We start from the raw sequence: 14,062 nt of genomic DNA, 5'->3' as shown, positions 1-14,062 counted from the left end.
TTTTATCTTTGCAAAATAATCACATTCTTTTTGTGGTTATTATTTTTATTTAAAAAAAAAAAACAGGCACAAACACCTACAGATTACATTTATATCCAAAACAAAGCGAATGCAGACATCTTAAACAGCCACTGGAAGCCTCATAGAGACACTAACAAAGCAATGATGAAAGATTTATTTTCAGATGTGTTGCATAACATCGTGTAACCAGATATACTGGAAAAAAGAGGTTGCTGATACCGTCAAAACTACATTAATATTGATCGTTACACTGGCAAGTTTTCTGTGCACATTTGATATTCTTATTAGGACTATTAGGAAACCACCAGGGAGTAGAGACACAGCAGCTGAGCTCTGAAAGGTTTTCACTGATCCATTTTGTGGCAGTAGGATGGAGATTAAAGTATGAATACAATATCATAGCATCACACTGGAAGTGAGAATTTTCTCCTGAGAGCTACTTTATTGTACAGTATCTCTGAGTAAATCTTCACTGCCGGGAAACATAATAACAGAGCCGATACAATAATGTCTTTGTCAGAATGATGATACAGTGCTACGATGGCTAGAGCGGTGGCGGTTACGCGAGCAGCATATTTAAAGAGTAGCTATTGCTCCAGAAGACTTCAAGTGTACTTTTTGCAGTTTTGCCAAATATTTGTACTGGCTATTTAAAAGGCATTACTCAATCTGTCAGTAATAAACATAGTTTTTTTAAATAATTTATATAATCTGAATAAACTGTTGTTTTGACCACATCCTGTTCTTAGACCCCAAAGGTCCAAAACTGTGATTAAAACTAAAAACAGTCAAAAAACAGCCACATTGCAACATATAAAATACAACAACAACATACAAATAAAGTGTATTGTAACCAGTGGTTTCTTAGGTTAAATATATATGAGCACTTCTTGAAGTAGCCTATATTTTTATTTAAGTCAGGTTTATTCTATACACAGCAACAGTGCAGTATTTATCTCTGCAAGTACAGTGGACATAGGCAAGAACTGTTTTTAAATGTGCAGTTAAGTCAAGCAAAGCTCCAGTTGACCCAGAGCAGCAGCAGCGTTCCAGCATACAAGCCCAGAACCAGCAGATAAAGGCGAAACAGGAAGCAGTCGAGCTTAGAGCAGAGGGCCAGCCATTCGCTCTGAGCTGAAGACTCGCTGTCCTCCTGGGAAAAAGCTAGACGGAGGGAAACCAGCTCTCGGAGGAGCCACTCCAGCCCAGTGGGAGTATCCTGGATCTCATTCAGGGACAGCAGATCCTCATCCAGTGAGTTTTCAAGCTCATAGTCTAAGAAAAAAAAACATTACAATGTAAGTAATGGATATATATTTATGGAGTAGGAGACAGTTTATATCCTTTACCAGCTTTATATCCTGTACAATAGCCCCATTGACTTGGCCCACTGTGCCACCCTGCTGCTATTCCACCCTCAACTATTCCGCTAATGCATTTTTGTCCTACTTTCAAAAAGAGTTTCCATACGCTTTGGCACAGTGTGTATTTCTATTTCTATTTTTAGGGCTTAAATTTTCCCACAGATAAGATGTGCCTTGGCTCCCGTTTAAGTGTTTTTCCTCCCATGACTCATGATGTTGTTTTCAATTTTGCTGAAGCAAAGTAAAAAAAAAAAAAAAAAAAGTGTACTCTTATATCCGCTGCCAATAGCACATTTGGGAAAACGAGTCTTAAAGTTTACCTCCAGACGGGTTTATGTGGTCGAGGGTTTTGATGGAAGCTAAAGCACTCTCAGTAAAGACATGACCAGCTGAGCCGTACTTGTCCAACAGGCAGGCAGACACTGACATTTCCTTGACCTCCTTCTCACTGTAGTGAAGCAGCTTCACAACCAGTATAGACTTGATCAGACTGAGCATCAGCAGGGCCATGCACACCACAAAGAATACCCCTAAATGGAGATTGCATAGTTCAGAAACTTGGTGGAGAATATAGAAACACTTACAATAGTGTCTAGTTACATAAAATCCAAACTATAACCGATATTTACAATAAAGCTTTACTGATTGCCCAGACACCTATTTCCATGCTCACAGTCTGATTCTACCTCAAACTGCCTTCATATTGTGACACACTGCCAGTCTTGGGGTATTTAGTCTAAGAGTGATCTTTTCTGTGGTTTAACATTACCCTTACTCTTTATAGGTTTTTCATGGAGCACTCTATTTAAGGCAGAGCAGGTTTGCAGCCTCCCCAGATAAATTACTGTGTGTAAAATTAAATGTGGGGAGCACTCAGAGCTTCATAATTTAATTAAGGTATTTCAGATTCTGCTTCTTCAATTAGGCTCCACTTGTTTTTCCTCTTGTATTCCCCCAGTACTACTAGACATACTATTGTCATTCTACAAATTAATGTTTTGCAGACAGTGCACATTGGAATTTATTTTACATTAACCTTTCTGGCTTCAGTTACAGAATAAAAAACAGGATATAGGTTGTTTGCTTTACATATGTGTGTCTTTAAAATCCCACCAATGAGTGAAGTTCTGACAGCAGTAACAGGCAGTTCATCTGTCATGTTGACTCTGAAGACGGTGTAGCCGAGCAGTATGCTGATCTTAAAGGTGATGCGTGTACCGCTGTTCAGAGGCAGGTAGAAGCTCATCACATCTACCAACATGAGGAAGATGCTCGGGATGAGGAGTCCTACCACGTACAGCAGGGGGCGCCGGCGAATCAACACCTGAATAAAAGATGAGGCCAGTGAGCTGAGGTATGAAGGACAGAAGACAGACAGAAATAATATCCACAAGTCTTGACAGTTCACACACCTAATTTTGGAGTCACTTTTAAATATAACCAAGGAATATTTGTTTATCTCTCCAGACAAACAGCTGTGTGCATGAAACACTTATCTCTGACATTTCTGCCCCCAAACCCACCTGAATGGAACTGAGGAACATTTTACTTAGGACACAAAACAGCAGCAGCACTGTCTTGTTTCACAAAATAAATGTCCTTATTAGTCTGTATAATCCACAAAACACATTATCAGCTGTAACATAAAGGACAACCAGACTAAAGAAAAACAGTTTCTATCCACAGGCCATCAGGCTACTGAATCACTAACTAATTGTTGAACTGTAATGATCTCTCACCTGTAAATTTGCAATTTTGTACATTTATATATGTATATATTTATAACACAACTTCATACAATATAAACATTGCATACTCTGCATATATTACACTGGGACAGTGTTGCAACTACTTGCACTTTAAATTCTGACTACACCTACACATAAGCTGCACTTGTTTTACTTTATTATTATTTTCAGTGCTATTTTCTATGTTCAGGGTTAAGTTTACTCTTTTAGTTAGTTGTTATTTAAATGTGTGAAGGGAACCTGCAAAGTAAGAATTTCATTGCTCTGCATAACTACTTGTATTTTATGGTGTATATGACAATAAACTTCACGAATCTTGAACATATTTCCACTGTCACTCCATCCATTTTCTTTCATTTATTCTGTGTTGGACCGTATCCCAGCTGCCATAGGGCAAGAGGCAGGATATGCACTGGACAGGTCACCAGTTTGTCGCAGGGTTAACGCAGACTGGCAACCATTCATTTAGAATCACCTAAATTGTCTAACCCCACTGACTGCATGTCTTTGGACTGTGGGAGGAAGCCAGGGTACCCGGTAAGAACCCACACAGACATGGTGAGAACATGCAAACTCCACACAGAAAGACCCCAGCCAGATGGTGGATTTTAACCCAAGGACTTCTTGCTGTGTGGTAACAGTCCTAACCACCGCTGCCTGTTGGCTCCTGTGTGATAACACGAGTGAACTTGTGTGTTGAGTACAAGTAATAATATAAAATTCAATTATGTCTGATTTTGATAACCACAAACCCTGAAAAACCACCATTAAATCCCTCTCTAGTGTGTTCATGTGTCTGAGCTGCCGTGATGGTGATTAATGAAAAACTAAACATAATCCTGTTAGAAAGTTTCCCGTCATAACAAGTTGAAACCATCCCTGATAATAATTACCAGCTAACTGATGTTTCACTAGCTGCTGCTGTGAGGGAGCCTTTCATTACTCTCTCTGAGAGAATGAGTCCCCGAAGTAACTTCTGTTTACACTGCACTCGTTAAACTTTGTTAGCATTCACAGCACATATGATATGTAATCACAGGAGTGTCTTATTCATCACATCTAGGACACTCTCTCTCAAAGTCATTTTCCATCGTTCTCTGCAGAATATCAGCTGTCTACAAACACGTCTATCACTCAGCTCGTCTCAATTTGTCAAGCTACAGCCTGCTTCACAAAGTGATTTATGAGCACTACTCTGGTACAGATTGCAAAAATTGCTGGCATCCCAAGTTATCATCACTCGCAAATTAAATATAAATTTGCAAGTCTGACAGTCCTTTCCCATGTTCGGGCATAGGATTCAAGGTTTTCATTTCTTCAGATCAGTTAAAAGTGAGAAAATTAGTGTGAAAGTAGTTGACCCCAATTGCCAAATTCATGAAATGGGCCCCAGTCATCAACGAGAGATAAAAAAGAGCCAAGCCATTATTATTTATGTAACAACAATATAGCAGTGTGCATTGACATCAAGTGGCCCACTGTTAAATAAGCTTGTGTTCCAAGGCATGAATAGGCGTCACTATGAATGCTTTAGTGCATTTTTTTACTTCCAAACTGGAACGAATATGTTTGGATTTCACTTTGACTTTTCATTTCGATGAATAGAGAATCAGGTCTTCTCGGGCTATAGATTTCGATTCTGAATGTGTGTAGATTTGTTTGTTCATGTTCAAGTATTTGGGTTATTAATAGCAGCTGAATGTTGCTCTGTTACTTTCTCCAGCTTGTGAAAAGCAACATTTTCTCAGAAGTCAGACGTTTTTATATAAAATATCTATTGCACGCAACAACACTGTCACAGTGTAACAATATCCCAGTGAGCCATGAAATGCTCCATTACAAAAAAAACCTTGGCTCTTTGAGCTGGATAACTAGCAGCCCTCCCTGCTCTCCACCTGCAATGGGCTATGGGGCCATTTTGCTCCCCGCTAACAAGAAGTCCATTGATCAGGCAGCCACTGAGACAGTCTCATTATGGTTGCTCACCCTCCCCTGTCTATCAGCTTCTCTCTCTCTATCTGTCTCTTTACTTGCCAGAAACAGCCTCAGCCTCATCATTTGGCATTAGCTCTCTAGCTCAATCCATGAAGGTCGCAGCCAATTGCTTTACACTTTACAATTCCACCGCAACGCTTCAGGGTGTAACCCGCAGAGAACTACAGTTTAAAGCTCACCATCGACTAGCAATCAGAGCCATCACAGCACAGTTACTCTCTCACTTGTTACAGAGCGTTTACGCCTCTGAAGTAATAATCTATCAAACACCCGAAATATTAGTATTTGATTGCTGTTAGATTTATAAGATAACCGGTTTCATTTAAATTACTCCCAATAACAGTAAATGTGATGAATGTACGCTAAGTACGATAAGTCACGTACGTTAAACTGGATGTAGGCATATTCAGTTTCGTTTTGTTGACTCAGCCGGTAGCGTGAAGGAATGGACAGCAGTTCCCATTCTCCATCATTCATGAACTGCTTTCTATCCTTAGCAGTGGTGTTTTCATTCCTCAACAGGGCCAAGTTTATTTCTTGCACTGCAGAGGGAGAGATAATGAAGAATAAAAGATGGCAGAAGAAACAACAATGAGCGTAGTGTGTATCTGCTATCTCCTTGTACTGTGTTGTCACCTTTGTCTCACAGTGGCAGACAAATCAGTTTCAAATTATTCAGTTTTCCTTCTACTATCCACAGATTTTTAAGCAAGGTGCACTGTCATATCTACATGTCATCTGTCAGCTGTGGCAAACCCTACAGCTGAATGGAATGATAAACACTGCAAATACGGAATAAAATAAGCTCAGCATTTCACTCACTGTCTTTATCGGTTGATGACTTTCATCAGTTGTCCTAGAGATGGTTCAGATTTTATCACAGGGCTGAAGCTATGTCGTTTACAAGGCAATGATAACTGATGGTTGCAAAGGCATATGAAAGAACACTAGCTGAAATTACAAAACATTAGCTGTACAGCTTCTACAGTTCGACTGTTTACTGCTTTAGTGGATCACCATAGTCTTTCATCCCGTCTTCCTTCTCTCACCCCAACCGGTCGCAGCAGATGGCCCCGCCCCTCGCTGAGCCTGGTTCTGCCGGAGGTTTCTTCCTGTTAAAAGGGAGTTTTTCCTTCCCACTGTCGCCAAAGTGCTTCTTCATATGGAGTCATATGATTGTTGGGTTTATTTCTCTGTATGCATTATTGTAGGGTCTACTCTACAATATAAAGTGCCTTGAGGAGACTGTTGTTGTGATTTGACGCTATATAAATAAAATTGAATTGAACTGAATTGAATTGAATTGAATTAGAAGAATAAGACAAGTTAAGTGAGTTTTGTTGAACTTTATGCAGCAATAGATATCTATGATTCTATTAACAGATGTAAACTGGATGAATTCATCAGAGCTTTTGGTTAGATTTTTTAACTTTGTAAAATATTGTAACATTTAATTTATTTTACTTAGTTACTGTTCTTACTTTCTTCGAGCAACTGTGACCACATAATTAAGGTTTTCTGATTCTGAAATTATAAAAAACAAAAGTTCAATTTATGTGATACTAAATAAAAACACTGTTGATCTAATCAGCCTCAACCTGTTGAATCACCATAGGTGCTCCTATTTTTTCTAATTTCTTTATTTTTATTATTATTTTATTTCTTTGTCTCCCTCCCTCACTAACATAGGCTTTTGGACTGAATAGAGCCCCATACTTCCACACAGCAGCCCCTATAACACACACACACCTACACACACTCATATATCTCGTCACATCCTGTCTTCTCTTGCACAATAAAAAACAATAAAAACGCTGTTGTTTTTGAGATTAAGCAGATACACCAAGTGAAGTCATTCTGACTGAATTTCTCTACTTAAAGCTGGTGAAAGTCTCCACCACAGGTATGAAAACTGTACTCTCCTGCTGTAAACGTAGGCTGATTTTACAGACCTGAGTGCAACAAACTTCGGAAGGTGAGGCTGCAATTCTGCTTGTCAAATGGAAAGGCATACATCTCGAGAGTGCAAGCTAGCACTGCCTGTATGGGCCGTTTGTTCTTTACTGAGCCAGAAGAGTTGACGTAAACGTAGGGGATCGGAGGGGACTTCCCTTCGTCCACACTGGAATGGATATGAGGAGAAAGAGGGGAGAACAGGTGAGATCATCAAGACACCTTTTGTTGAGCTGATCCATAACTAAAGTGGCTGTTTCGTGGACCTTGTCCCATGAACGGGGACATGCTAAACCAGCACCTATAAATGCTCAGGTTTAACATGAATCCTAACCTAATTTTGATTAGACTTACTGAGATTGAGACGTACATAATTTCCTCTGCCATTAATAAAGTATTGTGATTCTGATTATTTCATGATTACCTCTGGGATGCCAAAATCCAATTTCAAATACAGAAACATGACATCAGCAGTTACCGGAAAGATGTAATTTCCTAACAGTTTACAACTAAATTAAAAAAAACATTGCCATGTTAAAAGATATGTGAATATTTTAATGTACTGCAAATGTAAACCATGTTATCAATTGATGTATTATTGCTTTAATACAATACAAAACAATCAGATCAGTAGGAATCTGTGGTACATTTCTAAAATCAAAGAAACTCAATCATGTTTGAGACTTGGGCAAAATTGAAGGACACTGCACTGAACACAAGAAAAAAAGTTTGTGCAGACACTTTCTTACATTTCACTAATGATAACATCAGGTATCCAGATAGCTTCAGATGACAGCGAGATCTCTTTGATACCCTCAAACTCGTCTGGATCCCAAACCAGGAACTCATCTGTCCAGACCTGAAAAGTGCAAAGGATTTTTCAGCTAAACTAAAAAGCTCTTTTATCCATAAAGATATATATTTTAATACACTGAAAAATGCCTTTTTTTCTTAACTTGTGTAGCAAGAAACAATAAGGAAGCACAAAAAGGCTATTTACCTGTCTGTACCAAATACTTGTAGTGATGCTCTGAGTCTTTCCATCCTGAAGAAAAGAAAATGAGTTTCAACACAATTTCTAAAATTTTTCTTATATATTAACTCTTCCAAGGTTACTGTTTGAGTTGCTTTGTAAACAACATAGAAATGCATGAAAAGTGATACTGAATAAAATGCAATATCATAAACGTTAGGAGCAATACAAACACAGCAGAAAGCATTCAAAACTAACATACCACATCAAGGACAGACCGTAGTGTCAGGTCTATGTAGACAGTAGTAGGAGTGGTCCAATTGTGAACAGGTCGAACGCCGCAGTCGTAGTTCCTCAGCAGGGTCCTGGTCAGCTGGTTCAGAGCTGACCTCTTTGGCTTCTCTGGCACACATTCAGCCAGATGGGCTGAAAATTAAAGAAAGATTACCACTTGGACAAACAACTCACACTCACAGGACACAAAGGACAAAACGATGTGCTGCTACCCAGTGGTGCAGAGGAAAATCTGAGGCTTAAACTATTACATCAGTGGATTACTAAAAAAGATATCATATCATGCCTAGACTCAATATCTGTTGCCTACTTGAATTTACACAACACAAAAAGAATTGGATAATTAAGTTTTGGGGTAAGCTAGGGGTATCAAGAAGTCCCCTTTGAATTTCCTGGATCACTTATTAAGTCTTGCAAAAAGGTAGCTGCATGAGCCATTCATTGTTCCGCATTCCCTTCATTTTGCCACTTTAATGTAAAGCGATGAGAATAATGTAAGGAAATCCACATTTTTTAAATAAATTTGTATTGATTTAAACACATTGTTAAGAGGATGCTTATAATGACCATCAGACAAGGTGACTTTTTCTTTATCTCTGCATTTATCGTAACATCTGAATGTGTCTGGTATTGCTGACCAAATACAATAAGCAAAGCAATGGCTCAAACAATTAAAACAAAACAAAAAATCAGGACATGTGACAGCTGCTTCATTCTGATGTGAAATGCCACAAAGACGAAGCATCTAAATGAATTCATGTGGACATCTCAATCAATTACAAAAAGAGCATCTTACCTGAGATCAGCAGCGTCAGCCAAATGAGAGACATCAAGCTAAAAACCAAGATTACAGGTGTTATCCAAGTCATACCCAAAATGATTGCCCTGTTAAAGTAGAAATATCCACAGTTTCATCAAATAAGTTCAACAGCAGCAATCCTGACAGGAGGGGAGGAGCAATGAACAGGGTAGAGCAGACATTTTTTTGGTTGTCATTGATTTTCCACTACCCGGGTAAGGTGATACATGTGATAGAAACACCCCAGAGAGACAGCTCCCTGGAGGTGTTTTTAGTCCAGTTTACAGCTTCGGATAATTCTAAACACTTAAGTATGTGTTGTAAAAGTGCTGGAAGCATCTAACAGAAGAACTAAAGAATGGACTGATGGGTAATTGTACATGTCTGCGAACCAGAGAGTGGAAAATAAAGCCATAAAATGCAAGGCATAAAAATATTTCACATTACAGATTGCCGTGACTGTAATACCATGGATATAAATGCATATCATTTATATTGCAATCACATTTAGTTTCTCGTAAGAAAAGCAGTAATTCAATTACAAAAACAACAATAAGGCTCTTAGAGACGAGGAAATTGTTTTGTTTTGTTTTTTTGTTTTTTCTGTAAGAGAGGCGGAAGTCACCGTATTGTAAACTAGCTACATAATTGCTGTAAAGCCATTAACGTTGGATAATAAATCTGCCATAGACACTGGAAGTATTTCATTACCTGAGGAAACGTCCCGACAATCACGTAACGGGTGCGCGCGGGTTTTAAGTTAGCGACCATTGACTGTAGTTAGCGATCGCTCCAAGGCACGCGCGTGTCTGGATAGGTGAGCGCGCACAGCTGGCCTGTCGCTCTCGTGCCTGACAGATGGAGCTGGTTTGAGTCGGAGGCAGTGCTGGAAGCATTTGGGGGGAAAAAATCAGAAGGAATTCATGTTTTCGTCTGCAATGAGAGCCGATCAGTCTGAAAATGGAGAAAACTCAACCAACTCGGTGAGAGCTCAGGATGATGGAGCTGCTATTAACACAATAAGTGGCATGTTTGTGACGCCTGCAGAGCTAACCTTAACACTAACCCCTCTGTTGTGTGGGCACAACCCCCGGAGGCCAGTGTGTGTTCAAAAATCTGCGATTTTAAAGTTTCCTCTGATATTCTTTAATGTAACTCAAAATAAAAATACATTTTAAAACGTTTTCAAATTTTAAAAAATAACGTTTTTTAAATCGGTAGGCATAAAATACACTTTTTATTTTTAAATCAAACTTCCGACATGGCTTTTTAACCAGATGTGACTACTTAACTGAGCCTTGTTTGATTGAACTTCTATTTTTTTTTTTTTTTTTTTTTTTTTTGCTCGTTTAGTGACCAACAGATAAAATAATGTCTGTGAAGGTTCTCAGTCATCCAGGTCATCGTAGTCAAAGGAGCTTGCAAAGATAAAATAATAACACTTTAATTATGCAGAGTTTTTTGTATATAAATACATATTTTATTAATAATTCCCACTAGTTAAACGTAAACTACGTAACATTTACATTTAAACCGTTATTTGGCTCAGTAACTATTAATCCAACCGATTGCTCTTTCAATAGGCTTTTGTAATTATTCTAAGACAGTGTGGAGTGATTAGTGATTTTATACTTCAGGGAGGGCTTTCCTCTAATTATATATGATGTGGTGTTAATGAAAATGCAATGCAATCTAAACGTTTATTACACTTTTTTGGTTTGGTATTGACACAGGAGGTGTGTTTGAAGACAGAAAGAGACAGACCCACTACTGCCCTCTCACCATGCCTGGTGGCATGGTGAGTGGAATGATAAACAGAAGCTTGTGCTATCCATGTCAGTAGCTGAAAATAGAGGCTAACCAAGAGGGTCTCAGATAGCCACTGGACTCCATATAAGTCTGGTCAGCCTGCTCCTGGCTTCCTTTGTGTGTAAGAGAAAGATACCATGACATGTGCACCTGGTGTCAGGGTTGCAGGCTTTATATAGAGCCTCTAACTCAGTAAACGTGTGTTATTTCTTTTTTAAAACTTCATGTGTCTGTGAGGTCAAAGTATATGACTGCCTGGGAACACTTGTGTTTGCCTGTCCGTGTGTGGAACAAATAATGTGGTGGTGGGAGACTGACCATGCAAAGCCTGCTGGCTAAAAGAGGGGGATCTAATTGGAGGAAGGGTACCTGAAAGTGCCCCCGATTGGCCAGTGTCCCTGATTCACTGGTCTACTTGAAACTAAACAGAGAAGGCAGATACACAGACTGACATCCCAGCAAATCGCTAAGGTTTATTCAGTTGCTCCCTTTAGGAATCTCAGCGGATCATTTCCCTCCATTTCATTATCTCCCTTGCATCCTGTTCTGTCACACCAGCCAGTCTGCATGTCCTCTTTCAATACATCCATTAATCTTCTCTGTGGTCTTCCTCTTTTCCACCTGCCTGGCAGCTCCATCTTCAACATCCTTTGCCCAGTATGTGCACTATTCTTCCTCTGCACTTGTCCAAGCCATCCCAGCCTTGGCTTTCTCACTTTGTCTCCAAACTGCTCAACCTGAACTCTCCCTCTAATGTACTTATTTCTAAATCTGTCCATCTTTAACATCTTCATCTACATCTCCTGGCTTTTTGTCAGTGTCTGATCTGACATTCTGATCAGTTGATCCATTTTGTTGTTGTGGAACTCACCCATAAATTACTGCCTCTCAATATCTCTAGGTATTCCAAAGCTTCTTCCAACTATGTTTCAGTTCTACTCATTGGAAATATAATTTCATTTTTGTTTAACTGTTCCTACTCAGCAAACTGCCTGTGTAAGTCACAGAATAGAGATGAGCCACACATGAGCCATGCACTTATGTGGTCCTCAGTTTGTTCCACTCCATGTACATTAGGTAAGGAGGACTGTAAGTGGGATGACACACTAACCTTGACATCTTTTGGTTACCACAAGTGACTTTCTTAGACTGGTCTTGTGTACCCTCAGTACTGGTGATATATAGACCAGACGTCACTTTCTGGCAGGAGTAATGCCAGCTGAATGATCGTGAGATCCCCTCTGAAATCCTGGTGTTTTCTCTGCTGAGGGAATGCTCATAAGGAAGTTGACTGGTGTTTTACTTTTGAATTCCTTTGGATAAATCATCTTTTTTGCCTCTTCTGACAACAGGGCTCTTTTTTTCTCTTTTGAAAGTCAATTTTTCACATTTTTCTTTCTTTGAGTGCCATTTCAGCTATCAGAGAAAAACTACCAATAGCTTTTGGTGAGAACAAAAGCACTATTCATTTATTTTGTTGGTGGCGTATTCTTTACAACATATTTCATTCTTGATGGAGGACAGACTTGGATAGTGAAAGCAAGGATTATTGAGCCAATCTAAATGGAGGACTTATTGTTGCCATTGTTACTGTAGTGATATTTATTTCGTAACAGTTGTAACTTCAAAGCCAATAATACTTCCAGTGGATCGCCTACTTGTGCTACAGTTATGTCCATTTTGTCTACCCAAATGGAAATGAAATGCCAGCCCATCACTGCCTCTAATGCATGGATCCGATACAGGAAGTTGTGTGTAATGGTGATAGAAAGATCTAAAGTCTGCCTGGTGTTTTCGTTCTCTCAGCAGAGTGAAATGCTGATCAGCCAGCTGAGGGAGATCACTGGCATCCAGGACCAACAGATCCTCTACAGAGCCCTGAATGTAAGGCCCAACAACTTAGCATCAGCTTTTAGAATCTGCAGCATCACATGTTTAGGGTACTACAGTTGTTTGACACTATGACTTTCAGACAGTAGAACAACATTCACGGGATTCCCGTGGCTGAGAGATTTGTAGTTTTAATGTGATTAAAAAGCTTGTAGGCCATTTAAAACACCATGAACCACAAACTGATAGAGCTAATACCATTTCTTATTTAGCCTGCTCAGCAGACCAGCCTCAACAAGAATCTGCTGTTTCACTTTAATAATATTTCATTTTAATATGATTGTCTATATAGTCGACTAATGAAGGGGTTTAGGTCAGGCTAACCTGAACTTACATTTCATGGAAGAAAAGGTTTACACTTTTTCTTCCACTCATCAAGCTTCTCGCTCCCTGTTGCCACAATATTTGAAACGTGTTATGGGCTATTATAAAATGATGACATTATTAAAGGTACAAAATGGACGATTTATTCCAGACATTCAGGAAATTGTTTATATTTAAAATGATTTTTGAGAAAGAAATGAAATACATAGAGTAAAGACTAATCTGAATGTGTGTATTTTTTAATTGATTATTTGCCCACATCTCATAATGGTAAAGTATCCTTACAAACATTCCTAGATTAATATCCAGATTCCCTAAAAATGTGAAACATTTCTAAGTTATGCTACGTCTGGTAAATGCATCTCCATCCTTAACTTTATGAGTAATGCTGCTAACAAACAGATAAGCTAGCAAACATCCTGAAGCCATAGTTATTTGTAAAGAAATCCAAATGGTAATCTAAGTAATGGTGAGAATTCTGCTTTTAGCTGGAGAAATATATTAGACAGTTTAAAAGGTAGGAGATGTTTTATAGCAAGATTTAATACCATGAAGAACATGAATCTAAAACTGTTAAACTGTAGCAATCCATTCCCGCACTATTAGGCAGCTAAAGAGTCTTTGAAGTGTAAATTATGTTAAAGACCCCATAGGGTCCCATTTTTTCACTCCAGCACTCTACCTCAAGCTTACCATGTTTAAATACAGCTGCATATGAAAACCCCGTTAAAAGATTGAATGAATTGGAACATCATAAAAGTAACAGTTAAACAAACAGTACATGAAACACACTGGTTAACTTTCACAGGCATCATGTAACCAGATGCAGACGGCAATAGGGTTATGTATTCATTGAGTCATACAAGTCTAAAATTCTTGTTTAAAGCACAAT

General features: G+C 38.8%; 2 protein-coding genes across 4 annotated transcripts in view; one reads left to right on the top strand and one right to left on the bottom strand.

Moving 5' to 3' along the window:
• Positions 1-38: 38 nt before the first annotated feature.
• Positions 39-10,126, bottom strand: htr3b (5-hydroxytryptamine (serotonin) receptor 3B). The gene is made up of 10 exons (XM_086309410.1): positions 9,859-10,126; positions 9,145-9,182; positions 8,317-8,480; positions 8,082-8,126; positions 7,831-7,940; positions 7,081-7,250; positions 5,513-5,670; positions 2,499-2,709; positions 1,706-1,915; positions 39-1,296 (listed from the first exon to the last, which is right to left on the bottom strand). The coding sequence occupies exons 2-10, from the start codon at positions 9,176-9,178 to the stop codon at positions 1,031-1,033; spliced, it is 1,368 nt and encodes a 455-aa protein (XP_086165536.1). The 5' UTR covers positions 9,179-9,182; positions 9,859-10,126; the 3' UTR covers positions 39-1,030.
• The window catches only part of usp28 (ubiquitin specific peptidase 28), a 25,567-nt gene continuing 21,451 nt past the window's right edge, over positions 9,947-14,062 (top strand). The window contains exons 1-2 of one of the 3 annotated variants that reach the window (XM_086309409.1): positions 9,947-10,130; positions 12,766-12,840. In XM_086309409.1, the coding sequence (XP_086165535.1) occupies positions 10,071-10,130; positions 12,766-12,840 (135 nt within the window). In that variant the 5' untranslated portion in view covers positions 9,947-10,070. Of the gene's footprint in view, positions 10,131-12,762; positions 12,841-14,062 lie in introns of all 3 variants that reach the window. The other 2 variants (XM_086309407.1, XM_086309406.1) reach the window with 2 other exon arrangements.

This window comes from Aulonocara sp. 'chitande type north' Nkhata Bay, linkage group LG10, assembly GCF_057382095.1.
Source record: "Aulonocara sp. 'chitande type north' Nkhata Bay isolate Kocher_YH1m ecotype deep benthic linkage group LG10, A_spYH_male_GT1.1, whole genome shotgun sequence".
NCBI lineage: Eukaryota > Metazoa > Chordata > Actinopteri > Cichliformes > Cichlidae > Aulonocara > Aulonocara sp. 'chitande type north' Nkhata Bay.
Note: the sequence above shows the minus strand (reverse complement) of the source record. Positions and strands in the feature narration are given on the sequence as shown.

Coding starts and splice junctions, on each gene's coding strand:
- htr3b (XM_086309410.1), bottom strand. CDS start 9,178: ATGTCTCTCATTTGGCTGACGCTGCTGATCTCAG. Junction 7,941..8,081: donor CAAGTATTTGGTACAGACAG/GTAAATAGCCTT, acceptor TGCACTTTTCAG/GTCTGGACAGATGAGTTCCT. Junction 7,251..7,830: donor GATGTTATCATTAGTGAAAT/GTAAGAAAGTGT, acceptor TATCCATTCCAG/TGTGGACGAAGGGAAGTCCC.